The sequence below is a fragment of the Marmota flaviventris genome, chromosome X, assembly GCF_047511675.1.
Source record: "Marmota flaviventris isolate mMarFla1 chromosome X, mMarFla1.hap1, whole genome shotgun sequence".
Taxonomy (NCBI): Eukaryota; Metazoa; Chordata; class Mammalia; order Rodentia; family Sciuridae; genus Marmota; species Marmota flaviventris.
The window spans coordinates 133669871-133697428 of NC_092518.1; the positions used below are offsets into that span (position 1 = coordinate 133669871).

At 53.6% G+C, this 27558-nt stretch overlaps 1 protein-coding gene across 5 annotated transcripts; it reads right to left on the bottom strand.

Annotated features, from left to right (window-relative positions):
- On the bottom strand, window positions 1-27333 carry Hcfc1 (host cell factor C1). Of its 5 annotated transcripts, none has more exons than XM_027921689.2 (26): window positions 25650-27333; window positions 18615-18763; window positions 18224-18384; window positions 17325-17533; window positions 16134-16218; window positions 15471-15577; window positions 13924-14103; window positions 13478-13837; window positions 13000-13160; window positions 12207-12404; window positions 11624-11848; window positions 11358-11462; window positions 10881-11100; window positions 10409-10551; window positions 10121-10259; window positions 9683-9903; window positions 7568-9071; window positions 7136-7299; window positions 6026-6470; window positions 5328-5651; window positions 4985-5103; window positions 4748-4885; window positions 4037-4222; window positions 2783-3083; window positions 2106-2169; window positions 1-1906 (listed from the first exon to the last, which is right to left on the bottom strand). In XM_027921689.2, exons 1-26 carry the CDS (start codon window positions 25840-25842, stop codon window positions 1867-1869), a joined length of 6141 nt encoding a protein of 2046 aa, XP_027777490.2. In that variant the 5' UTR covers window positions 25843-27333; the 3' UTR covers window positions 1-1866. The 5 variants fall into 5 exon arrangements, with proteins under 5 accessions (XP_027777490.2, XP_071462764.1, XP_027777488.2 ...); XM_071606663.1 differs by having other exon boundaries at window positions 5328-5654; window positions 6026-6599; XM_027921687.2 differs by having other exon boundaries at window positions 6026-6602.
- Between the last annotated feature and the right edge of the window lie 225 nt (window positions 27334-27558).

Genomic DNA, 27558 nt, shown 5'->3' on the forward strand with positions numbered 1-27558 from the left:
TTATTTCAAAAAAAGTCTTTTTAATTGTTCAAAATAGCACAAAACGACATCGCACTATGGTAATATTGAGTCACAGGGGTTACTCTACAATAGATGAACGGGTGGTACTGTTCTCAGAAACAAGAGAAATCAAAGGGCGTTTGGGAGAAGGAACAGGGGTAAAACAGTGGGACCAGGCGAGTGGGCTCCAAGGTGACTAAACGTGACATTTTCCACAGCGAAATATACTATAATACAACAAACCAGAGGCCCCAGAGGGTGCAGGCCAGAGGTGGGAGGGGATACCCTTTCCCCTCCCACATCTCCAGAGATGGCAGGACTGAAGATTGGCTGCTCATTTTAAATCCTTCCATGACCTGTTTGCAACCTTTCCTCATCACCTAAAGCCTGGGTGTGGGGCAGAAAAATCCAAACAGAGCTCTAACTCCCCAAGTCTGGCCCTTTGCAGGGAGGATCAACCTAGTCTGGGGATAAGGCTGCAAAATTCATGGAGCTGATGGCCAGTGTTGTTAGCTTCAGGCTCCCTCTGGGTGACACAATGCACTCTCCTGCACTGGAGAAAGGCCTCTGAGGACACCTCATTCCCATTCTTTCCCTTCAGTTCAGAGTGTCAGTCTCTCAGACAGTAATGCTGGAGGTGGGCCCACTCTCAAGCTCCCTCAAGCCTGACCTTGTAGGTGTGAAGTGCTCACCCATGGGGAGTAAGGTTTGACAGCTCACCCTTCCTTTGACCTAGAGGCTTGGGGACAGGCAAAGAGGCAGAGGGCCGGGGCTAGCAATTGGAAAGTTGGGCTGGGTATTGAACACCAGTCCCATGTGGGAGATTCCACACCTATCCTGCCCCAACTGCCCCCAACTTTTCCTCCCGAAAGATCCCTGCCAAGGATTAGCCAAGGAGAAAAAAAGTTGAAAAAAAAAAAAAGATAAACATTCTGTACACAGCTAACAACAAAAAGGGACAAAACCCCACACGCTAAGGCTAAAATTACAATAAAAATGTTAACTTCATCAATTTCAACTTAAAAAAAAAAAATACAACAAATGCAGCAGTTGGTGATGTGGCCCCAGCCTCAAGCCAGGCAGGTCCAAAGCCAGGCTTGCCAGGGACCACTCCATGCCCCATTGGGAGATTTCAGGATTTCACAGCCGCTGCTCAGGCTACCCAGGGGGTTCTCCTTTCCCCTCCTTCTATTTCCTTATTTTCTCTTTATAAAGGGGAAGGGGAGAAGTGGGAGCATGAAGGCCTCAGGGAAGATCTGTAAGCTTCCTGTGGGCTCGCTGGGCGAGATAGGACTGGCTAAGCCTGAGGAAGGGATGGGAGATGACTGGAAACACAAGGGTAACAAAATAAAATAGAACCAGACAGATAACCCAATTTGGGATGCCCAGGAAAGTCTCTCTGAGGAGGGACCCAGGGGGTACCTTTCCTTGGCTCCTCTACCCAACCGCCACCCAGAACTTGGCTGCCCCCTCAGGCCAAGGGTGAAGAACCACACACGTGCAGGCTTTGAAGCGAGGGTGATGTCTATCTCCTTTGAGTTTCAATTTCTTTCCCTCAAAGGCCTCTACAGCCTGGGGGCAGGTGCTGGAGGGAAGGGGAAAGGAGGAGCGCTACTCTTCTGCTCCTGGCTCACTTATCACTTGCTGCTCTTTCAATCTGCCTTCTGCTTCCTCCCAACAGCAATGATAAAATGTGCTTTCTTTATTGTAAAAACAGACAGAAAGAAGGAGCATGAATGGTGGCCAGTGGCTGGTGAGGGTGAAGTGCGAATGCCGGGCAGGCGGGGCAGGCAGGGCAGCCCCTGATGGGTGGTTCCTGAAGCAGAGGGGGTCTGGAGAAGAATCCAGGTGCTGGTCAGCTTACTTTCACTGACCATCTGCCTTAGATTTCTTTGGAGCAGATTTCCTTGGAAAATGGAGTGGGGGGGGGGGGAGGGAGAGAGAGAGAGAGAGAGAATGAGTGTGTTAGGCTCCAAGTTGGAGTCAGCAAGATCAGCAATATTGGACACCTGGTGGATCCAGTCCCAAGCCAACTGATGAGAGGCTGAATCTTACTATTTCCGCCCCCCACCTCAGACTGTTCCTGAAAGGGACCTTCTGCTTACATTTCCGGAGAGGACATAGGCCGCTTGCTGGCCGGCTTGGTGCCTGAGCTGTCTTTACTGGTTTCTAAAAGGAACATGAGATGGTGAGCAGCCTGACAAAGAGCACGGAATACATTTGTGATTCACCCCCGAAAAGCCCTGGCCACCTCTCTGCTGCTCCTCAGGGCTCAGAACTGCGTACACTCCCCTCAGATCTCCCCAAGACACAAGCCAGAGGCCCACTGGGCTTCAATCTTGCCTCTCTTGCTGCTTTCCCTGCCCTCAGAGGAGCAGAAATACTGCCCTCTGATGGCTGCCCACCCCACCCCACCCTTGCCCCCCAACCACAGGGCTCCAGACTCAGCTTGGGCTCTCTACTTTTGGTAGCATGCTGTTCTTGGACCTAGAAATCTTTGTCCTTCCCTACCACCCTACACCGTTGTGCACCCATGTTGTAGAACTCCCATGTTGTAGAACTCCCAAGTCTAGCTTGAAGCTGGGGCCCCCTGCCCTACTCACTGCCTACCCCCATGGGAGCACTGTACATAGCATTAGCAGGAACAACTAGGGGAGGGCAGGACACACAGGATGAAGAGGGGACAACATCTGAGAAGAATCCTATAGTAGGTCAGTACCAACCTCCTGCTGTACCCAGCTTAACCATAAGCTGCCCCAAGAGCTCCACAAATGATACTTACCTTGCAACCACCTCACTTGTGTGGCTGGGCCATACCCCTTCTCATTGCGGGCAGCGATGCGGAAGATGATGGCGGGCTTGGTGGTGTAGTCAATGTGGGCATTGGAGAGACTGGAGGACTGCACAAGGCAAGAGGGGCTGGGCCCGCAGTACACTCGCATAAAGGCCAGCTGGGCTGGGGTTGAGCTCTTGGGCTCGCCGCCAGCCTGTGAGCTCTGGATGGCCAGGTACACAGAGTACTCGATGATCTTGCCGGAGGTCACAGAGGGCGGCTCCCAGGTGAGGTGAGCACCGTCTGGACTCTAGAAGCCAGGACAGAAGGTCAAGCTCTGCCTTCTTCAGTCACTGAGGTCTCAGCCCACCCGGCCTGTCCCCAGAACAGGGGGCAAAGAAGCCTGCAGTACTGATTGCTCCTACCCCAAGAGCTTTTTTTCCCCCTAACACAATAGATATTCCACATCAGAGATCAAAGAACTTTAAAAGAGATCTGCCCCGAAGTGGAAAGAATAAAAGGAACTGGGACTCAAAACAGCCTTCCTGAATCTACTACATAATGTGTGACCTGTCACTTTGCCTCTTGATGTGTCAGTTTCTGCATCTAAGAAACGGAGCTATAATAGCAAGAAGAGCCACACCTCCTGGGGATGTTTTTAGGATAAAAGACATATCGAAGAGCAGGCCTGGTGGCACATGCCTGTAATGCCAGCTACTCAGGAGGCTGAAGCAGCACAAGTTGTAGGCCAACCTGGGCAACTTAGAGAGACCCTGTCTCAAAATAAAAATAAAAAAGGGCTAGGGATGTAGCTCAATGGTAGAGCCCTTGCACAGCATGCATAAGGCCTCAGGTTCAATCCCCAGTACTATAGGAAAAAATAAAACATGGAGCAGTACAGACAGCTTAACACAGAGTGCCTGCTCAAGGACACTAGCTGTCAGGCTACAGAGAAAGAAACTGAGGCTAGGGAATAGAAAGGAACTTTACCTTGTCACCCTGGCAATTGATGACACAGGACCAGAAGCCAGAGTCTTAGCATTCATTACCCACCAGGCAGCAGTCTCTGTCCACCAAGGGTGGGCCCGGCTACCATGCTCACATCTGTGTGCACCCCCATCACCACCACCACCACCACCACCACCACCTGGGTCCTCTGCATGGATCGGGAGCTCTGTGCCTGTGCACTCAGCCGAAATTTGCTCTGCTCCCAGCAGGCAAGGGACCAATGGTGGGGACAGGCCACCCCACAGGGAGACTCACTTTGCTGATTTTAATGGCACAAGGGGCCCCTGGGAAACCAGGCAGACATGTCTTAAAGGCTGAGATCTCGCTGAAGGGCCCCCGGCCACAAGCGTTGATACCAGCAACACGAAACTTATAGGCTGTGCCTGGCTGTAGCTCCTGCTTCTTCAGTTGGTTATAGTCAGGGACAGTGCCCGAGTCATCCTGGGGAAAGAAAATGTAAAAATCAGATGAAGAAAAGAGAAGAAAGTGGCATGAAGCTCATTGCTAAGAAGTTGGCCCTGTGGGCTGTGGGTTAAGCTCAATGGCAGAGCATTTGCCTAGTACTCAAGGCCCTGGGTTCCATCCCAGCACCACAAAAATTAAAAAGGCAGCTAGGGGGTCAGAAGAGCAAATGTCCATCTTGTGAACACTGTAGATGCATGAGAACTATGTGATGAAGGGGAATGAGGTCACCAATGGCTGCCGCTATGTGGCAAGGAGGGATATGATGAGGGTGGCTGAGGTCAGGCACCATCAGGAAAGGACCAAAAGTTTTCACTTTCTTATTGCCTCAGGGGGAAGGATCTCCACCTGGCCATCCTCAATGTTTACTGACCACTCAAGTTGGAGAAAAGATAGTTTCTTGTGAGCCTCAACTCAGGGCAGCAGAGCCAAATCTGCTTCTAAATACTTGCCTCACGGCCAGGATCCACTCACCCAAGGGTGCCAGCTCTTGGGGACACTTACATCTGATGGGACAGCATCATCAGGTGGCAGGAAATAGTGAGTCACCATCACATTGGTGCCCTTAATGACCCCCACATCAAACCATTGGTTCTCCTTCTTCACAGGGGCTTTGCTGGGTGGTGGTGGCAGGTCTGGCTTCTGGAAAATAAAAAGGGAGATGAGATCAGGTCCTTAGCCTTCAGGGTCTGGAGGCAATGCGGATCCCTGTCCCCCAGGGTCCCATCACACCCAACTCACCACACCCAGGGACTCTATGCCATTGGCCACTTCAGTTAGGGTAGCTGCAGCCTGTAGCTTCGCTGGGCTAGCTACCACAACTGGCTGGGGGGCCACAAAGGTGTTGGACGGAGCCAGGCCTGGGAATAAAGAAGGTATCAACAGCAAAGGTTCTGGAAACCTGACTTCTCTGCAGGGCCTGGACCTCCTGAAATGGCACCCTTATGCTACCCTCACCTCCCTGTCTCCCCCTGGCCACCTTCTACCCACGTACTCTAGCACCAATTTACCCCCCAAATTTCTTTCCCAAAATAACTAAGCTCCCCAGGGGTAGGGCTCAAAGCCAAGGCAGGGCCCTGCTTACTCTCAGTGGCTGTTGAAGGCAGCAGAGCCACGGTACTGGGGACAGCACCAGCCAGCTCATTGAGGCAGTTGCTTTCGATGGTTGGGTCATTGAGGCTGTCGGCTGGGGCTAGGGCCTCGGTAGGGAGGTGGTGCTGCTGCTGGGCCTGGGCCTGGGCCTCCTGCAGCTGCTGCTGCTGCTGCACCAAGGCAGCCAATTCCTGCTGCGTCAGCACAATAGGGATGGTGGTGGCCTGGCCCTCCTGGCCCTCGGCTGAAAGGTGACCCAGCTCTGCTTGTGTCACAGCTGCTGCCGCCTCGGATGTGTCCATGGGCTCCCCGGTGCCTGCTCCAAGGCCAAGAAAAAATACTACTCAAAAGGAACGCCAACATGCTTGGCCCTATGGACAGGGATGCTGTCCCTAAGGTAAGAGCTCAGAGACCTATTTCTCTGATGGTTTTTATCCCACCCATACCCCACTGTGGGTTGTACTCTGGCCACTGGACCCTGCCTCCTTCTCAGTTGTCAGCTCCAGCCTGCCTGGCCAACATAGGTCTCCCCACCACTGGCCTGTCCAGGGTCCACTATACCACTCTTGCAGGAAGTGGGCCTTCTCTCCTCAGCTGACCTACCACCACCTGTCACCTCAGCCCTCTATTTAGGGCTATCATTCCTCATGAGGAGTCTACTTTCTCTTGGGACTCCTGGTTAGCACCTACCCATGACAGCCTGCTGTGCGGCCTGGAGCACTGCCTGGATGGCCAGGGCCTGGGCCTCCTCGGTGGCTGCAGCCTGGGCAGCTGCTTCTGCAGCAGCAGTCACTGCAAGCTCCTCAGGGGTGAGCCCTGTTACCATGAGGGTGGTGGTGCCCGCCTGGGCCTCAGCCATCAGCTCTTGGGGAAGTGTTAACTGGTCTACTTCAGACTGTGTGGGCTGGGGTGGCTGGACCACCACAGTGGCCACTACCGCTGAGCTGGCAGGCTCCTGGCCTGAAGATGGGTCCCCTGTGCTGCTCAGATCCACGGCAGTCTGAAGCTCAGGGGTCTGGGAGGCTGACAGGACCTCGGTGGACTCCCCCATCAGGGGTGTGGAGGAAGACTGCAGGAGTTGCCGTGGCGGCAGCTGCTGGCGAGGTCCTGGTGAGACCTGGAGTTCCTCTGGGGGCTGCAGGATGTCAACAGCAGAGAAGGGCATGTCAGAAGTTTCTGTGTTGGCTATGGTCACTGTTATCGTGGCTGGGATGGGGACTTCGGAAGTCAGAGCCCCTGGGGTAGTCTCAGTCAGTGATGAAATCTTCTAGAAAGGGAGAGAAGCTCCCGTCAGAGGTGGGGAGGGAAGCCAGGACCCAGTAGTGAGGCTAAAAAGCAGGATAGCCTTCATCTTTCCCTTTGGGCCTATAGGGTCACTTGTGATGGGCCATCTTGACCCCATGCTAAATGGGAATGGGGACAGTGGGTCATCAACCAGCACAAAAGGTACAATGAGAAGGGTAGACCCTTGAGACCCCCAGGTCAAATTGAATTAGTCTTCAGAGAGGCTTCCCAGTATATAGGCAAAAAAAGCACTCAAACCCCCACCATCTCACTTTTATAGGCTACAGTGAAACCACAAGCGACTGGAAACAGCTACGGAGACAAAGCGCCCTGGAATGGCTGAGAACTGTCGGACAGCTGCCTCCTGCCCATCAAGTATGGAAGCTGCCCTTTTACGGTCTGGAAAAGGAACCAGGAACAGCACTGTGCCTGGTACAAGAGCGACATCTGGTGTCTGACTCTGGAACAGCACGGGCCAAAGGGTACAGTGGATGAGGGATCCCTTCTGGCTCTTACCGGCACGGAAGGGCCTGGAACAGGTGTGGACTGTGTCACGGTGGTCACTGCCCGTGGCAGCGTGGAGGACACGGTTGTTGTGATGGCACTGGAGCTGGCGATGTTCACACTGTCACCCTGGGTGCTCTCCACTTCTCCCTGATCACTGGCAGCTGGTGGGGGATCTGTGAAGGCACAGGCAGAATGGTTGGCTTCTGCTTGGCTTTACCATCATAGGCTTCTGCTGTCCTCAAGGGAGGACCAGAGAATGAGACAGTATCCTGGAGACCCCCCTATGTGTAACTTGACGCATCAAAGCTCTCTCCACCTCACCCCACTTGCAGATTGATTGCCATAGCATATTGGTCTCTGGACATAATTTTGTCACCTTTTTTCTCCTCTGAGCCTTGGGGTCTGGGGGATATGAACACAAGGACAAATGCCTTCACTCACCTTGATTTGAGCTCATGTTGGAGGTGACAGTGGTGGCTGTGTGTGTGGTGCCCGTCTCGTGGGTCTCACAGGGGGGGTTGGAGCACACCCTCTGTGTTGGGAAAGGAGCCAGCAATGCACCACCAGCCTGGGAGGTGATGGTGGGCACTGCTGCTGCCTCCAAGCTGGACTCCAGGGTCCTGTGGGATGGGGCAGCATCAGGGAGCAGGGCACCCACGCTGACTGACATAGTGGTGCCTGTGGAAGTGGTCTGGTGCGTCTCACAGGGTCGGCCAGCAGGGGGCTGCTGCCCACCCTCGGGCTGGCCTGCCCCCCCATTTGAGGTGGCAGTGGTGGCCGTGTGTGTGGTACCCGTCTCATGGGTCTCACAAGGCGGGTTGGAGCACACCCGCTGGGCGCTGCCTGCATTGGAGGTAGTGGCGGTGTTGGTGGTGCCTGTCTCATGGGTCTCGCATGGCGGGTTGGAGCAGACTTGGGTCACTGTGGATGAGGGGCACAGCAGAGCCTCCAGGGCCGTCACAGTTACAGTGGTGCTGGGTGAACTGGTTTGGAGGCTCTCGTATGCAGGTGTGGGGACCACACGAGCTGCACTGGGCTCCCCAGTACCTATGATGGAGCGTGCCATGGTGGGGGTGTTGGTTGTGTGTGTGTGATGCGTCTCCAACTGGCGCCCCAGGAGCACGTCCTTGTTGCTGGGGCCACTTGGCCCAACTTTACCACTCAGAGGGGCCAACTGCACAAAAGCAGGGCTGTGGACCCCAGCCTCCAGGGCCAAGCTTGGCCTCAGCAGGGAGCCAGTTGAGCATGGGGCCCCAGTGGCCATCACAGTCATGGTGGTGCTGGTCGCACTGGTCTGGCGGGTTTGGCACTGGGACTTGACAGAACCTTGGGCTCCCTCCAATGCCCCAGGAACCACACTGATCCGGACCACAGTGGGAGTGGTAGAGGCACGACGGGTATCTCGTTGCTGGCCAGCACCAATGCTGGACATGGCCGTCGTGGCGGTGCTGGTGGTGCCCGTCTCATGGGTCTCACAGGGTGGGTTTGAGCAGCCATGCTGCCCAGCCATGTTGGAGGTGGCTGTGGTGGCAGTGTTGGTGGTTCCTGTCTCATGGGTCTCACAGGGTGGGTTCGAGCAGACGCGGACCACACTACCATTCTGCTGCCCCACAGTTGAGGTCACAAGAGAAGCAGCTGCCTCCTGCCTATCACAGACAAACTGCACTTGGGTGGGCTGGGGGTGTCCCCCAAGGTTGGCCACAACAGTGGTGGTGGCCGTGTTGGTAGTGCCCGTCTCGTGGGTCTCACAGGGTGGGTTGGAGCACACCAGTGTCACAGTGCCAGGCTGAACATCACCCTGGCCAGAGTCGGCAATGGTGACTGTGGCTGTGGGCTGCTCTGTAGTAGGTGAGGCCAGAATGGACACAGGGAGATCGTGCACAGGCTGGGCCTCGACCCCACTAGGCGCTGTAATCAGAGTCACCTGGGTAGGCTGAGAGACAGGCTGGGGGAGATACAAAACCAAAAGAGTTAGTATCATGAGTTACATGACTTCCCATCTGTCTGTCTCTCCCATCATCCTACATTATCACCCATGCCAAATGGGACCACAAACTCTCCTCCTAACCAGCCCTGGCAAATCTGTCTCCCCTCTGATCCCAAGAGGCTGACTTGATGAAATACCAGGGAAGAGTCACTGCTTTGCCTCAAGGGCAATTCAAACTAAGGAAGGGGTTGTGAGACAGGACCAGGACAGGAGAGGAGGCTAGAATAGAGTCCTTCTCAGGGAATGTAATCCCTTGATGATGTACAAAGGCCATCAAGAGATTCCTCACTACTTTTAGAAATCCAGCTTAAGAAAACGTACGGAGAGAAGACCAATACTACAGGCACATGAAGATGAACTCTATAACATTATAAGAGAGTAAGTATTGGCTCAAACAGGGGGTCTCACCACAACAGACTATGAACAGGACTACACATCAATAAGGAAATCACCCCACGTGCTGGAAAAACGCCAGGGCTGCACAACTTCTGGAAAAGGGCCTAGTCCTCCCATACTTTTCACCTGGGTCACTGCTGTGTGCGATGGCACATCTTTGGGCCCCACCCTACCTGCATGGTGATGGTGGGTGTGGTGAGCCCGCCAGCAGCCGTCAGTGTGGTCTGTGCAGCTGACACGGTAATGGCGGTGGGGTTGATCACCTGGCTCGAGAGGGTGGCGATGGTACCCAATGTGGTGATGGGCGTGGCCAGGGAGGCGCTGGTGCTGTGGCCCCCAGCTCCAGCAAGGCTGGTGGAAACAGTGCCCGTCACCGTGCCTAGGGTTGTGACACCTAAAGGAAGGGAAGCAGAGATAAAGTGTAGCCTGCTGCTACCACTGCCTTTCCAGTAGCATCTCTCCATGGATGGGGCTAAGGGACCAGGAGCTCTGGAGTGCAGCTACTGAGGACCTGCCATCCTCCCCCAGCTGGACTATGGGGAGGTGGCCACAGGAAGCCTGTAGGGATGGAGCCCAGCCATTGTTGAGGCCCTAGCCTGTGGGCTACACACCTGTGGTACCCTTCACAACCAATGTGGTGACGGCTGGCTTGACGGCAGAGACGGTGACAGGGGTGACCAGGCGAACGCCCCCCATGGGCACGGTGCGGAGGATGGTGCCTGGCTGTCCAGGGGCCCCCTTTAGCACCACCTAGAACACCAGAGCAAAGCGCCACCAACATCACTCCCAGGCTGGCTGGACTGTGTTGCCCTTCCCAGACCTGTCAGGAGGACATGTGTGCCCTGCTGGGGTGGACTACACTAGAGACCAGGGTGAAGAGAGGGTCATGTGTACCTTACCTGTGTCACTCCTTGCTGCCCATGGCCAGTGGCAATCTTGGGGACAGCAGTGATGATTTTAGCAGGTGCTCCAGTTCCTGAAGTCATAACCTTGGTGGTAATAATGGTGATGGGGGACTTGATGCCAGGACTACTAGTCACACCTGCATAGGAGACACGGGGATGGGGGTGGGGTGGGGGGTGGACACGACACAGACATGACATGAGTTCTGTGAAGACATCCCATATCCCATCTTCCTTGGGCCCCCTTTTAATGCAGTCCCCTCTGCAGCCCAGGAGATAAAAGAACTACCAATCAGAATCAGATGCCTGCCAGCTCCCTACAAATCTCAAAAACTAACAAAGCAAAAGGATGCAGGAAAGGGGAAACCAAAATCAGGGTCCACAGTGTGACTGCCCCCCCCACCTTCTTCCTCATGACAGGTACTTGTCAGCAAGGACCTTCAGGAACCTGTGTCAGGGATACCCCTACCTGTTGCGCCTGCCTGGGTAATGATGGCGGACATGGGGATGGTCTTGATAATGGTGGTCGTGCCAGGTTTGGTAGTGCTGGGGGAGACACTGCTGATGCCCAGGATGGTGGGCTTGGTCCCTGCTCCACTGGCCTGCGTGGTGGTGATGATGGTGGTAGGTTTTCCATCTGCTGAGGTCACCAGCTTCAGGATTGTCCCTGCTGGCAGGGGTCCTTTGGTCTGAAATGGGAAGCAAGTATGAATGGGTACCACTATAGGGAAAGAACGTTTGCTTTGGCTATTCTCCAATGGCAGTCTAAGTAGTCCAGGAAATGTTTTGCAGGTGATAGGACTGAATAGCAGGACTCTATAAGCAACACATACTCCTGAAATCTTCCATGAGCAGAGACATTGAGTTATCCTCATGGCACAGCACCTGTTCTTGCCTATGAGGCTCTGAGTCTAGGGATCATTTTCAGTAAACACTAAGAGCTCACCTGGATGATCTGAGTTACAGGACCCGTAGATGCCTGGCCTGTGACTGCTGAAGTCTGAACTGGTTTGGTCTGGACCACTGACATCACTTTGCCCAGATTGGAAATCTAAAAAGGAAAGGATGGAGCAGGGAGTGATCCAGAAACCAAATAAGGGCATGGCCTGGACTGGGTCTCTATTGGAAGTGGACCAGGGGCAACAAGTCACCCCTGGCAGCCACCTTAGTCTGGCAGCTGTCACATGCAGCCAGGTGGTGCCCGTCACTCACCAAAGCACTGCCTCCTGGTACGGAGATGGGGCTCTTCACAAGGGTGATGGTCTTGGTGACCCCACCTACAACTGTGGTCACCACCTGGGCTTGCTGGGCCACGGTCACGGTCCCTGACTTGTGCACCGTGATAATAGGGCGGGTAGATGTGTTAGCGGCAGAGGAGACTGATGTCCCCACTTGGGCAGCTGCAGTCTTCAGCATACGAGTAGCAGGATTGCTCACCTTGAGGGACAAAGATGTCTGTTGAGCAGGGTAGAGACTGAGCTGCCATTTGGAATGCCCATGGCTCTACCTCTGATGCTCACCACACTTCATCCCCAGAACAAAATAGAGAGGTTTACTTTTCCTTTTAATGATGCTAGGGAGCAGCCTGAATGACCACATGTCTATCCCTAAGGCTGTAATACCCCCCAAAAGTAACTGCTTATGCCACAGCCCACACCAGTACCAATTATGGACCAATGGCCTCAAGGGTTGGTCAAAAGCCCAGAAGAAGTGACTGCTGTTTTATGACAGTGACCAGAAACGCCTGGCCCTGTGGTTGCTGGCTTATAACCAAGCCCAGAAGACAGATGCTCACCATGACGGGAGAGGAGGCCACCTTCACAGTGGCTGGGAGGGTGGTCGTGCCAGGTGTCACAGCCACAGTCTTGACGATGGTGGTGCCCGCTGGGACACTCAGCACTGTAGGCGCTGAAGAAGGAGGGATTTTCTGGGTGGCAGCAGCAGCAGCTGCCAATGCGGCCATTCCACTCATCTGCGGACTGCTACCAATCACCTGTGGCAGGCACAGGGCACATAAGCCATGTGGCACCACCTGCCTCCCTGGAACCTGCCAAGGGACTCAGCAGCATCCCTTAGCTTTTCCTACTGCTGGCCCCTCTCTCCTAGCCCCAAATAAGAAAGATCGCCACCAAAAAGCAAGCACAGAAACCCCTGTGGCAGGAATTTGCAAGGCACTCTGGATCCTTAAAAAAAAAAAAAAGACAACAGAGTCAGTGCTACTGCACATGCTAACATGCACAAGGCCCCGGCCGGGTTCAATTGCCTACAGAGTCAGATACACCTCACTTCTTATGGGCCTGGGTCAGACCCAGCTGGCCACATTCTCCCTCAAGCTACAGGACAAGGAAGTCCACGTTTAAAATGCCCTGAGGATCACAAAGCAAGTTAGGTTCTTTTGAAGCATTAACTTATTAATTCTCAATCCTGCCAGAAATCTCACCACCAGCATTTTACACACAAGAAAGGCATATGATACATGGTACAGGAGCCAGCTGGGATCCAAACCCATCAGAGCTCTATTTATTCTACTTGGTCACCAGAAAGTCCCGCTCCCATTCCCTTAGCCCTGCCCAGTGACAACTCCTCACCGTCCCCTGGGCACTCTGTGTGGGCACAACCATTCGCACACCGGCAGGCAAGGAGGTCACAGTGACAGGGGCTTTCCCAGCCTGGCTGGCAGGCCGCATTGTGACCAATGGGGTTCCTGTTGTAGCCTGAGGACCAGTCACTTTGAGAACAGCAGGGACACCTGATGAGAGAAGGTGTTGGCCATCAGCAAGTCACCTTCCACACAATGTCCCAGGCCCTCTGTATTTCAGTACATAGACCTGAACTACTCCTAGACCGGTCTGTGGTCTGCGGTTTGCTTTGTGTGTGGATCTTCTGTGCCTTCTGGCAAGTTCTCTGCAAGCAGGATGGAGCTTTCTCCTCCCCCTCATCCCCTTGCAATAAGCCCAAAGTCAATGGCTACTGGGCTGTTATTTAACAGCCCTCATAAATCAGGGCAGTGGCTCCTACTTAGGCACTGAAGGTCCCTAGGGATATGCCCCTGACCCTGCAGCTTACCTTGAGTCCTGGCTGCAGTGGGCACAGAAATGGAGCTCCCTGGCACTGTCGGCAAGACCTGGATGGTGGTGGTGGTCGGGGGCGCGGCGGCAGCCTGGGGCAGGAGCGTGATGCCTACTTGGGTCAGCGGCTGCACAGCAGGTGCGGCTGCTGCTGGGGCAGGGCTCTTGGGAGGGTTGGCAGGCACAGATGGGACTGGATTGGGTGTGGGGGAGGTGGCAGTAGCAGCCGTGGCAGGAATGTCATATTTCTGGAGCTGCAGAAGGTAACTGTCGGCTGTTGCCACTGCCCCCCAGCTCACCTCCAGGGAGTTGGTGTTGGCTCGTACCAGTTGTACCCGGGCCGGGGGTGGTGGCTTTTCTGTAAGAGAACACAGCTTCTAAGATGAGAGGAGCGGGAAGCTTTAGGAGTGGGATTGGTGCCGACCCGGAAGAATGGTGCCTTACCTGTCTCCAAGTACCAGAGGTCCTTGCAGCAGACCTGGTTGTTCCAGGCCTTCCGGTAGCCATCGCGCCCACTCCAAATATACAGGCGGGTATTGATGGCAACTGCACAGTGGCCAGCTCGAGCACGAGGAATGTTGTCCTCCAGTGTGTCCATCAGGATGGTCTCCCAGGCCATGGTATCTAAGGGTTGGCAGGTGCTGGAGGTTAACAGGAAGGGTAGAGGAAACCCACCCTTTCCCAATTCCCAGCTGCCCCTTGTCTTTTTATTGTTAGGGATGGGGAATAAAAACCAGAAAATTGTCAATGCACTAAATTAAGAACAAGCAAACTCCATACACCAAAAGCACCATTTAAAAAATATGATGCTGGGTGCAGTGGTGCACACCTATAATCCTAGTTATTCAGGAGGCCAAGACAGGAAGACATTCCAAGTTCAAGTACAGCCTGGGCAACATAGCAAGACCCTGTCTCAAAAAAATAAAAAAGGCTAGGAATGTAACTCAATGGCAGAGAATACCTGGGTTCAATCCCCAGTAGAGAAAGAGAGACAGAGAGAGAGAATTGTTAGAAAACTATAAGTGAAGGTTTTGAACATCAAATAACACGTGTGCCAGAGAGAGATAGAGACAAGGGGGACCACGGTTTATAAGAAAAATTGAATAGAAAGGCCTTAAAACAAAAATGTACCCTTCAGTCAACATAAACCACACAGTACCTGGCAGTTTGAGTTCTGTGCCCACTGCAACTGGGGCTCAGGGTGAACCGATGCCAAGGGGTGGCCAGTGGGGAATTCCTGCCACCCAGCAGGCTGGCAGAGTCTGTATGCTGACGGCCAGGTTCCAGGAACTTGAGCACCACTGGGGTTATCTACACCGATATAGCCAGAGTGGTGTGGCAACATCTGATGGCAACTTTACCTCTAGACATTTTTTTTTTCCTTTGAGATGGGGTCTCACTATGTTGCCCAGGCTCAAGCCACTCTCCTGCCTCAGCTCTGGAGTAGCTGGGACTACAGGCACCACATACGCCTGGCTACCTACCTCTAGGTGTTAATTACTCTTTGAGTGCACTTGCATTTGGGTGAAAATGGTGAAAGGATACTCATAGGAGCAGCATCACAAGTTTTGGCGTCACAATAACAATTCAGAAGAATGCAGCTGCTTATTGTGAGGGGACGTGGAATGATCTCCAAAATGAAAAGTGCCAGTGCAGCCCTGTGTACAGCAGGCTACAGACCTACAGTTACTGCCTTTGTGTGTAGAAGAGTCCCTGTAGAGGGGGCACAAGAAACCACCCATGTGGCTGCCTGAGATGTGGGGAGGCTCTGCACCAAATACACTTTCAGATGTCAGACCATGTATGTGATGAGACTATTGAAATAATAAGAGAGAAGAGCACTGTTTTGGAGCACTCCACCCAATGGGTACTTCTAGTGGTTTCTAAAAGGAGCCATGGGCCCAGCCTCACTCCCCGCACACCCCACACAGCTCTCAGGGCTGAGGAGGGTTAGCCTCTCCCAGGCCACTCCAAACCCGAGGAGGCCATACCCAGGTTGAGACAAGCCAGCGTGTTGGTACACTTCCACTCCTTCTCGTGTGTGGCCACTTTGACATCATCCATGACGAGAGGCACCCAGCCACCAAACACATACATTCTGAGAGGAGGGAGGGAAAAGCAGGAGAGGATTGTAGAGGAGATGCCAAGCTAGAGGCCACCTCTTCTACTCTGGAAGTTCCAAACATACTCAGTCTTCTAGATCTCCCCAGGAGTCCCCCAGGGCGCACAAAGCCTTTAGATAGCCCTCTCCTACCTGGTGGCTCAGTTCTCACAAGAACTGCGTCACCTCTCCAGCAAGAAACCACTGTTTTGCTCATCTAAGACTCACCTTAATTTCCATCGTCCCTAGATTCCCCTTAGGACCTTGGCATTCAAAAAGATAGCTACTTGTGGGGAGGATCGGCACCTTTGATGGGATAGAGCCTCACAGGCCCAAGAAGGGTCTCAGGCTGAGTTTTGTGGGCAGGACCCTCCATACTGAATTTATCTTCTCTGGATCCCCCAGGGTTGTAAGGGAAAAACGGGGCTACTCAATGCCAACCCAGCCAAGAAGCAGCCTCCTTGGGCCTTAGGGACTGTCACAACAAAACTGACCAGGAACCCTTCAGAGTGAGAACAATTCCAGGCCAGGAAAGAGGAAAGTAGCCACTCACTTGTTTCCTATGGTAGTTGCAGAGTGAAGACTGCGAGGAAGGGGTGCCACCCCACTGAGACTGGGCTTATTCCATGTCAGCGTCTCTGCAAAGATGAAAGAGAAAGGATTATCCACACTGGACCAGACACAGAGGATATTCCCTGGACTTGGGCATGGCAGGTGTGACCTAGCACAAGAACTGCATCCCTGACCTTACTATATATAGCTCACAGAAGGCCCTCTGATTGTTACCCTAACAGCCAGATTCTAGTATTTTCAAAATGATTCTGATAACCCCAGGAAGACAGTTTCTTTCAAAAAGTATTGAGCACCTCCCATGAGGAAGCAATGCTTCTGGAGCTGGGAAAGGAAGGCTGAACTCCCCCTTCAGCCACTCTCACTTCCTACCCTTCATGGAACACACCATCATACCACCTTAATGCTCTACAGACTGTATTTTGGCCTATGCTGATGTTTCTCTCACACTGAACCATTTGAGTACTGAAACACAACTAATACCTACTCTCCCATTGGCAGACCTTCCAGAAATCTGTATTTGGCAATCTTTTCCTAATCACCCCTGATGCCACCACCTGGCTACCAGACCAAGTATCCCCCCAAAAGCTTAACAGTCTATGGACATCCAATTTTACCACAACAGCCAGACTAGGCTGCATTAGTCACATGTAGACTAACGACTCTTAAGTCAACAAGCACTAATGCTACCCAAATCAAGAGTAATTCCAATAGAGAAAAACCTCAGTCTCCTTTCTTATTCTCCTAAAGCTAGCTAACAAACTCATCAGACTAAGCCTTACCTTCTTAAAAAGAATATCACCAACACAGGACAAAGATACCGGCTCACAAACCTAGGGACTATCAAGTGTCCTACCTTCACCCTGTCATAAGGAGTGCAAAGAGCTAAAGAGGACACCACCTCCCTGTGAGCCCCACCTCCCTGTATGATGATGGCAGCCCAGACCAAGTCTATTACAGCAGCAAGGGCTTCCTTTTTTTTTTTTTTTGAGAGAGAGAGAGGAAGAGGGAGAGAATTTTTTTTTTAATATTTATTTTTTAGTTTTCGGTGGATAAAACATCTTTATTTATTTATTTTTTATGTGGTACTGAGGATCGAACCCAGCGCGCCCTGCATGCCAGGCGAGCATGTTACCGCATGAGCCACATCCCCAGCCCAGCAAGGGCTTCTTACCAATATCCAGGGTCCAGAGATCTCCTAGCCTGCAGCCACTCATCCCTCCATAGATCACCAATTTGGATTTCTTATTGTCTTTTTCTGTGTAGACCACAGCAGTATGTGACTCTCGAGGTGGAGGCAAGACTCCGTAAGTGATGGGGATATCCCAGGCTACCACTCCAGAGCCTGGCCGTAATTCCAGGATATATAAGTCATTCAGGTACCTGATGAAGAAAGATCAGTTAGTGAGCCTCAATTCCACATGCTAGAGGCCTCACTGGGTACGTATCAGTGAGCAGCAGACTCTTGGGAACATAAAGGGGGCAAAGTCTGTGTGAACTCCAAGTTGTTCTTTTACCCTTGCCCTTGAGGAAGGTGCTGCCAAAAGCTTCTGAAGGCATGCCTAATTGGAATAGCGGGACAGGGTGTGAGGCCACGTGGCCTCATCGAGTTCAGACCCAGCAGCAGGCCCCTCCAGGCTGCTGAGCTCACAAAGCTGAGCATTATACAGGGCCTCCTAGAGCAAGAAGGGGTTGTTGGCCTGGGACTACCTCCAGACAGAAAGGCCCTTGGCCACAGGCCTTGGAAAATTCCCATCAGGAAACTTGTAGGCAGTGAAGGATGAGAGGGAAAGCACCAATTCTAAACTGAGTCTGAGGTACAGGGACCGGCCTAAGGCAAAGCAGGCTTCCACCTCCTCCCATGAGGCCTACTCATAGTTTCAGATATCAGAGTAGCAGAGTTCCTCAGAGAGCATTCAGTGCCAATCTCTCATTTGACAACCCAGCGCAGGAAAGGCACAATGCTGCAGGGGGCTTAGCCGGCCTATCTGACTTTAGGATTCCAGAGAGCCCTCTATCTAGGCAAGCAGACCCACCCTGGTGGAGTTCTATAGAAAAAACAAGTGTTTTTACCTTGGAATGTTGTTCTTGGGGTCCTCGCTATCGTTGGCCAGACCCCCAAATAGGTAGCATTTGTTGCCCACAAGGGAGAAGCTGTGCCCAAGCCGAGGACATGGAGGGGGCCCGTTTTTGGGCGTTTTTGCTTTGAGTCTCTTCCACTCCCACCGGCTTGCCTGCAAAAACAAGACTTGGAGAATAACTCCTGGGATAAGAGGCCTCAAGTAGGGAATCTGGGGCAATTTATGGTGTAAAGAAGAAAAGATCTCCTCCACTGCCTCGCTCATGGTAAGCCCCCAAGCCACCAATGTAAAGGAGCAGTATAGGAGGTCATATGGAGACTAGAAGGCAGTGTGAAAACATAGGTCTGTGAAGAAGGAAGGTCCCAGGGGCTCTATACCGTTACCTGGAGCTCGTAGAGATCGTTGCTGTATTTCCCGTACTCCACCATCCCACCAAACACCAGCAGGCGAGTACCATCACATACGAAGCCATAGGCAGCACACCCCGGAGGGATGTCCCCTCTCACAGCCGGGATGAACCACTGGTTGGTTGCTGAAGAACAAAAGAAGTAGAAGTCAAAACACCCAGAAGCTTCTAGAATCTGAGCCCGATTCCTCATATCCCCCAAGTTCCCCAACCTTCACGTATAGTCAGAGAAAGGAGAGGCTGAGCCAGGATGCTATCCCTTGGGAGCCCTATCACCCTGCACCTACAGTCACTCTGGCCAGGCCATCTGCCAGAGCCCGGGACTTCAGATTACTACACAACTGCCTGTGACCATCCTGCTTCTCATCAAGGTCATCTTGGCAAGCAGGAAGTCACTGGCCAAGACAATCCATCAGCTTCTGGGAATCTGGGCACTGACTTTTCCCTATCACTAGCAGGATCATCACAATAAACTTCTGTACTCAAATGTTCTCTCTAAGCCCCACGCTTCTCCTAGAAGCCTACATTTCTCTCCCTGCACCACAGGGTCAAGACAGCCAGAACCCATGGCTGTCTCTTTGCAATAAAACAGCAACTGCTGCAGGCCTATGCCTCCCCTCTGTGCAGGCAGGCGAGGGAGGCCACAAACCAGCCTCAGCTAGCCGGCAGGGGAGAGATGGGGGCAAGAATTGGTCTCTGCTGACCTCCCGGGCCTTGCTGTCTGCTCTGACTTCCCCGCTGTTCTCGTCTCCTAGGTGATGGTCCACAGGCTCAGTGGCAGCGCCAGTACCCCTCCCCCACAACCACGCCTACGCCTATGCTGCTCCAGAACATTCTCAAGCCAGAGGTGGCAACCGCAGCAGAGCTTCTATGACAGAAGCTTCTCAAAAGCCCTTCACACTTCTGGCTGGGGGTGGGGGTGGGGAGGCTACCAAGAAAGAGGGCAAATCAAATCCCATGCACTGCTTGGATCCCCAGTGCATAACAGAGTCTTGAGTGGAAATGTGCTTTTTCCTAGACTGCCTGGTTTGTCTGGCTCCTCAATTCAGGCTCCCATGTCCCCTACATCTGTGGTGTCAGGACTTCTGAGAAAGTGCTGGGGAGCTGGGCACAGTGGCACATGCCTGTACTTCCAATGACTCAGGAGGCTAAGGCAGGAGGATCACAAATTTGAAGCCAGCCTCAACAATTTAGTAAGACCCTTCTTCAAAATAAAACAAAAGAGCTGGGGATATAGCTCAGACATTGAGTACCCCTGGGATCAATCCCCAATACTGGGGGCAGGGAGACAGCAATGGGGGAAATATCCTTCTACTATGACTTATTAACCAAAAGAGGCTGTCCCTCAGAGAATATATCAATCTCTCTCAAACGCCAAACTGAGGAATAGTTGTAAATCTGATTATGCGCCCCAGTCAGATCTCAGTTCCAGGGAATCATCTGGACAAAGGCTGAGTCAAGACTGTTCCCCTAGGCAGAGTGTGGTGGTTCAGGCCTATGCCTCCCCTCCGTGCAGGTGGTGGTGGTGCATGCCCGTAATCCCAGTGAGTTGGGAAGCTGGGGCAGAAGGATCACAAGTTCAAAGCCAGCCTCAACAACTTAGTGAGACCCTGTCTGAAAAAAATTAAATTTAAAAAGGCTGGGGATGTGGCTCAGTGGTAAAGCACCCCTGGGTTCAATTCCCAGTACCAAAAAATAAAAAAGGACAGAAAAAAAGAAAAATGGTGGTCTCCATTAAGAGCTGACTTGGCGGGGTCGGGTGGGGAGTTGGTCAGGATATTCCTGTGGGGAAAAGTGGGAGGCTTCTGAGGTCCAGTCCAGGCTGCTCATTGCTTCTCAGCCTGACCGTTCATATTGGGATACCATAACAGAATAACAAATATACATTTAATGGGGATGAAAAGTGTTGTGAGATTAGGGAAGAGGAGGAACAGTAGTTTTTTTCTTTATTCAAATACATTTAAGGAAAGGGGGCTGGTCATGGTTATTTATACAACTGCCACTACATCCTGGATAACCCACAATGTGCCCCAAGACTCCACAGGCAGCACACCATTGTGCCCTGGGACACGCCTGAGGGAGCAGGGCCTCCCCAGACCCCACAAATGCCACAGGTGGATTGGAACAGCTGCCCGCTCCTCGGCTGTTCAGCTGAGTCACTGGGACTCCAGGCTGCTAGCACTATGGTCTCTGTCATCTTCCTGTAAGACAGGTGCAATGTTTTATCAGCTCTCTGCCTCCTTCTCATTTCCAGTGCAAATGCAAACCAAGAAAAGCAGGAGCTTTCAACGCCCAGGCAAATCAATGCTGCACAAATCGGGAGAGACAGCCTCCCAAAATCCAGGCAAGAAGTCCCTTCCATCCAAGTTATCAGGATAAAAGCCAACAGAAGCCTCTGAGGCCACCTCAGTCCATCCACCTCTCTCGGTTGATAAAGGGACAGGGCCCAGAAGAAGTGACTCACCTGAGGTCACAGAGTAAACAGAGACAAGAACCTGACTGACTGAATCTGATCTATTTGTGTCCACCTGAGGATCTCATGTAGAGGCAGCCACTGGCTACCCCCCCTCACCAGAGCACCCTTGTGCAGAAACAAGTAGCTACAGAAGCATGGACCAAGGTTTGGGATGAAAGCTAATGGCTAAAAGGACCAGCCCACAGCTTTCCCATCACACTCTGGTCAGACACAATTGACCAAGTGAGAAGGGCTCTGTGATGCCCCAGGGTCTCTGGATCACCAGCTCCTTCTAAGTGACCCAAGAGGTGATCTTGTTCTAGAACATTCCAGGCAAGGCAGGACCCCTCCCCAACTCCCTTGGAGAGAGTATGTCAGGGAGTACAGTTCCTGGTAGAGACAGAATGCAGGCTTTCCTCATTTAACCCATAAGTCCCATTCCACCCCCCTGAAAGAACACAAGCAAGTAAGGTCTTCTCTCCATCTTTTAAACCAGACAGCTGTTCTCAGCCATCCCTCAATCACCTGGGGGTATCATGTAACCCAATCCTTTGGCCCTTCAGTTTGGATATGCCCTGGCATGTCACTGCCCTCCAGGCTCGCTCTCACCAGACAGGGGAATTTGGGGAAAGGAGGTCACCCTCCTGCAGGATCTGATGTGATATGAAACACTCTCCCCTCTTCTCAGCTAAGACTGAAGCCCAGCTTCTATTTGCTCTCCCACCCCTCTTGGTGCGTTTGCCAACTCCATCTGTAGTTGTTGATGCCACCATCTAGAGACTGACACCCATGCATCAGGGCAGAAAGTGAAGTTAAAGGAATCGTCTTCCTTTTTGTTCAATCTGTCACATCAGAGCATTTCCGGTGTGGCAGGCCCTGTGCTAGGAGGCAGAGAGGAACCACATCCTCTATTTCCATCTTATAGGAAGACTGTGCACCCTCTTCCAGCAATGGGAAGAGTTGAGAAGCAAGCCCAACTCTGGAAAGCAAAGCAAGGGTGATGGAGGGCACAAATGGAAACGAGGGGACATCTGAGCCAGGCCTTGAAGGGTGAACAGGATTTCCCAGCAAACGAAAGTAGCAAGGCCAATCAGGAAGTGACTCCAAGAGCCTGGTAACAAGTGAGGAGGGTCTGGAATGGAAGGGCAACAGATGTGTTACCAGCTGGAATAAGTGACCAATTAGGTACAAGGACAAAAGAAAAGGGGGGCATTCCTAAGATGGTGGCCCATAGCCCATAAATGAAGAGAAAGGTGGCAGAACAGTCAAGAGTGAAGGTCGTGCTCCTGCCCAATTCTGCCACTAGCTGGGGGGGTGACCCTGGACTTGTCACTTCCCCTCTTGGACCCCAATTTCCTCATCTACAGAAACAAGGAAGTCTCATTAGATTTTTTAAAAAATTTTATTTTTAGTTATAGATGGACACAACATCTTTATTTTTTACTTTTGTCTGGTGCTGAGGATCGAACCCAGTGCCTCATGCATGGTAGGCGAGCGCTCTACCTCTGAGCCACAACCCCAGCCCCTCATTAGATATTTTCTAAAGTTTCTTCAGCTGTACTGTCTATGTCACTAAAGCACTACTGAGGCAAAAGTAGTCTGTGTAAGCACTTGCTATCATATCTCTCCTCATCAGGGCACCCCCAACCTGGCAGGCTCTAAATCCTTTGGCTCAGAGCCTCTGGGTAATCTGCTTTGCCTCATGGAAATAAAATCCCCTGAGGAGCACTCCTGTAATCCCAGCAGTTTAGGAGGCTGAGGCAGGAGGATCTGAAGTTCAAGGCCAGCCTTAGCAATTCAGGGAGACCTTGTCTCAAAATGAAATTAAAAAATAAAAAGGGCTGGGGGTGTGGCTCAGTGGTTAAGCACTCTAGGTTCAATTCCTGGTACCAATCAAAACAAAACAAAACAAAATCCCAAAGACAAGGATGATAGCTACTTTAAGACCTCCCAAAGGCCAGTCAGGTGTCCCCCAGCCACCGTGGTTAACTGCCACCAAAGAACCAAAGAGGAAAGCCACGCACTTTCTCTCACATGTACACAGGTACCTACCTTCAAGTGCACACAGTCCACCCCATGCCCGTCACCCCAGGTCACTAAGCTGACCAAGACACTGGAAACTGACCAAGGCAGTGAAAAGCCCATACACACACCATGAAATGACAAGGATTGATTCCAGACTGGCCTGCTCTCCACAGGAGCAAGTCTTTTTGAGGGCTGATCCTGTGCAGGGAAAAGTGCAGAGGCAGAGGCATGTGAATGTGCCTTGACCTCAACTGAAACAAAACCAAGGTGGAAAGGGAGTTGTGGGGGCAGATGGGTAGCCAGAACTCTGGGGCACCAAGTGCTAGGTACTGCCCTGGACCATAAGAATAATGGATACACCGGGCTGAGGAAGAGTGCTGGGCCTGCTAGTTGCTCTTGAGAAGTTGCCTAACCAATTGACCCTGAAAGTTTCCAAACTGCTTCCCGGGAGGATTCCAGGACTCTGCTCTAAGCAGCCCTTTGGAAGGCTGACTACATTCTAACAGCCTACCTATTCGTGCAGCTTGATAAGGAATTAATGCCAAAGTGGTCAATTCATTTTAATAAATTAAGGAACTTGCAGAGGCCCCAAGGAAGCCAAGGCAGAGGCCTGCAGTGGACTTTGGAGCTGACTGTAATTAGGCCCCTGCCCTACTTTCTAAAATTGCATTTCCCTGCCAGGGAGCCTACTCCAGGCCTCAGAAGAAAGTCAGTCCGAGGAGTCAAGAAGGTGCTGTTCATGGCGAGGGCATCTCTAAAAACAGCTCTACCACCTGAGAAGTTGTATCCCTGCCCTTGGCCTTAGCTTACTGGGCTAATTCCTGCCACCACAGCTGCCCAGACTGGCATAAGCACCACAGACCCCCCCTTCTGCAGAGCCCAAGAGAAAGGCCCTGCTCTCTGGAGGCAACAGGTGCTGAGAAACAAGGAATGCAAAGGATCACCAGCAACCCACCAGCCTTTCAAAGTCAAGCTGGTAGGGGCCAATAATGTTAGAGGTGTTGAGACCTGTCTGTGTTCTCAGTAATGGTGGCCACAGAGGTGGGTGGGGGGATCCCAGCCCCCAGTCAGAAGCCCCGTGCCAAGCCTCACTCCCCTCGTCACTCCTTCTACACACTGCCAGCTTCCTACCCCCAGAGCAAGGAGGTGATGGGGGCCAACCAAAGAAACAGCAGCCTGGCTGTGCCTTGTAGCCCATCCTTGAAGTTGACAGGAAGTTCTGGGACCACCAGAGCCTGGGGAGTATGGACCCCAGTGAAGGGGAGGAGTGGGCAGACTCAGCACTGCAAGATGCACCTCCCTCTGCTGTTGGAGGCACTTCCTGAAGGCCACTGCAGCTGCAGGGGCTCTCTTCTCCAGCTCTCATCTGGGACTGCATCCACAAACCTGCAAGACCGCTCACCTTTCCTTCAGGGCAAGACGAGGGCTAGGAGCAGTCAGTGGGCAAGTTGGGCCCACCCTTGTGCTAGGCGAGCCGAAAAGGGCCAAGAGGCTTCCACAGGGGAAGGATGCGACAAAGCTGTGGTGGAAAGAAGCAGGCTTTCCGCCCCAGAGACCAGGCAAGGAAGGCTTCCAGGCAAGGGACAACATGTGGCTCCCACGAGGGAGGGGGCAGAGGCCACCGGTGCATCAGTCATGCCTGCAGATAAAGGCGCCTCTCAACTAACAAGGTTTTGGGGGAGACAGAGGGAGGGGCATAATCACTGCCTCGATCTCACAGAAGAGGGGAGGCACAGGGCTACCTGGTGAGGGAAAATGGATCCACCTCATCAACTGCAGCGCACCAGTTTAGGAAAAGAGGCTATTTGCGGAGAATAAAATACTGCAGAACTAAATGCCAAAAAGGGGAGGTGACACAGCCACGGTTCTATTGGTCCCCAAGGCCCCAGCGGCATTACCCAGGAGGCGGTGTCCAGCACAGCTCGCAACCCCCCCCCCCCCCCCCGCTGGATTAGGCTCCTGAAACTCTGCCCCTCAAGAGCGCTTCCCTCCGGCTCTCCAGAGACAGAACGGATCCATAATCCAAAAATTGTCATTTCTCCTGAATGGGCATAGACATTAGGGATGAGGAAGAGCGGAGCGACCAAGAGAGGGGGGAGGACTCTGGCTGCGCCAAGGGGACACCTCCGCCCGCCATCCAGCCGGCGGGGGTAAGGGCGTACGTCTGAAGTCACCATCGGTGGCGGCACCACCTCCCCCTCACCAGTTGACTACAGGGTTTCTCCCAAGTAACGAAAAAGCAACCCTCAAACGCAGGAAAGTCCGGGGGTGTAAGAACAGGGGGAAGACGAGGGAAACGAAGAGAAGGCAGGTAGTGCAAAGGAGAGAAGAAAGCACATCAGCGAAGGAGACGGAAAGATGGGACGGATGGGAGAGAGAGGAGGGAAAGGAAGACGGAGGAGGGAAGGGAGGAGGGCAAAAAATGGGGAGGGAGGGAAGAGGATGGTGAGGGAGGAGATGGAAGGAGGGAGGAAAGAGGAGGGAGAGGAGATGGAGGAAAAGATTCGAAGACCCAGCGGGCTTTGCACTCACCCGTGTTGTACACGTGCAGTTCGTCCACTATCCCTTCGTTGCCGCCACCAAACACCACGATGAGCTCCTTGATGGCCACGGCGCGGTGGCCGTGGCGGGGTCGGGGCACCGGACCCGACCAGCCCACCACTCGCTTCCAGCGGGGTTGCAGAAGCACCGCTGGCGAGTTGGCGGGCGACACGGCCGAAGCCATAGTTCCAAGAAAGGGTGCGGTGGGAAGAAATCACCAGGCGGGAAGGGAACCCCTCAATTCCTCTCACACACCCCCCCTTTCGCCTAAGGCAGTTCTCACGGAGAAGCGGTTCCTCACACAGCGGTGGACGACTCCATGGAGGCCGCCATCTTAACTACCCTCCTTCCCTTTGGCTCTTCCCCTTCTTCTCGCTCGCCCCGTCTCCCCAAGAGCTTCCCGAAACTGTCAACTACCTAAGCCCGAGAAGCTGGTGGCCGTCGAGTTCTGCCGCCCTGACTATTTGTTCGGGTGCTCCCGCTTACAAGCTCGGGCGGGAGGCCCTGGGAGCCGCCATCTTGAGCCGCCTCTCTCTCCTCCCTTCCTCAGTCGTAGCCCTCCCCCGCCGGAAATGGCGGAACCCCGGCCCGGTTCCCACACCCCCAAGTCCCCAGCACTGGCCGGCTTCCGGGGCGGGTGGAAAGGAGCCACAAGCGCCGCGGTCGTCTCAGCCCCGCCGGCGCTCAGACCACAATTGTGGGAGCCGCCATCTTGAGACTGTCCCGCTTCCCCGCCTAGCACTTAGTACAGCTGCCGCTCCCGAAACACCCCCGATTCTCCTAAGGAATGGAGTCACGCCGGAGGCCAGTGGAACCAGCTCGAACTCTCCGGGGCGGCTCCGAGGCCCGCACCGTACGGCTCGTGAGGTCTCGCACCTCTCTGTTGAGTCCGCCTCCGCTGCTCAGGCTGCGCCTGCCGCCCTGGGAGCCGCCATCTTGAGACTAGCTCCCCCTTCCCCCCTATTCTCTTCCTCCTTGGTCAGTTCTTCTACTGCAGACCAAACGCAAAGCAGCGTCCAATCCTCGCTTCCCTCCTTATGACTCCTTCCCACAGGAGCCGCTCCAAAGAGCCAGAGTTAGGCCCCGAAGTGGCAACTGTACGGCAGGAGGAGCGGTAACGGCAGGGCGCTCATGCCTCCTCCCTGGGAGCCGCCATCTTGTGTAAAGAAGTAACAACTAAACATGGCGGCGGCGGTCGGGCGAGGGGGTGGAGTCTGGCGACGTCACCACTCCCCCGCCCTCACACCGCTTCGCCTCTGGGCTCAAGCCTCTTAAAGGATCCCTGCGCTGCCCTGCGGCGGGAAGTGGGGATTGGTGCCGCTGTGCATTCGGCTAGGGCTCTAGCCTCGCTTGGGTTAGGTGCAGACTCATCCCACCCCACGGCTCCCCGTGAGCGCGCCTCCACGCCTCCGCCCTGGGAGCCGCCATCTTGCCACTTCCCCTAGCCCGGCCGTCCCCGGGCGTCAATAGCGACTTTCAGCACAAAACAAAGATGGCGGCGGCATCTGGAGATGCCCGGATGAGAATGGTAACTCCCTCAGACTCGCTGGGCCCCGCCCCTCTTGGGAACTGTCTCCCGGGTCGCAGAAGGGACATGTGCCCGAGGAGTTGCCTTACACAAGCAGGGGGAGGGTCGTGAAGAGAAACCAGTGCAGTGGTGCCTCCAACCGAGGAACAACCATTTTCCCGCCCCGCACTGTCGTAGGAGGCGGCTCGAGACCGGCCACCGAGGGAGCCGACGGGGCGGGGCAAGAGTGGGCGGTTACACGGCTGAGAGCCCGGCGCCCAGGGGCGGAGCCGCCGCCAGCTCCCAGGCTCCCAGGCCCGTCAGCTCCGCCCCCGGGCGCCACCACCTCCTCCCGCGCCCAAGCGAAGAGCCGAGCCGCGCGCCCGGGGGCGC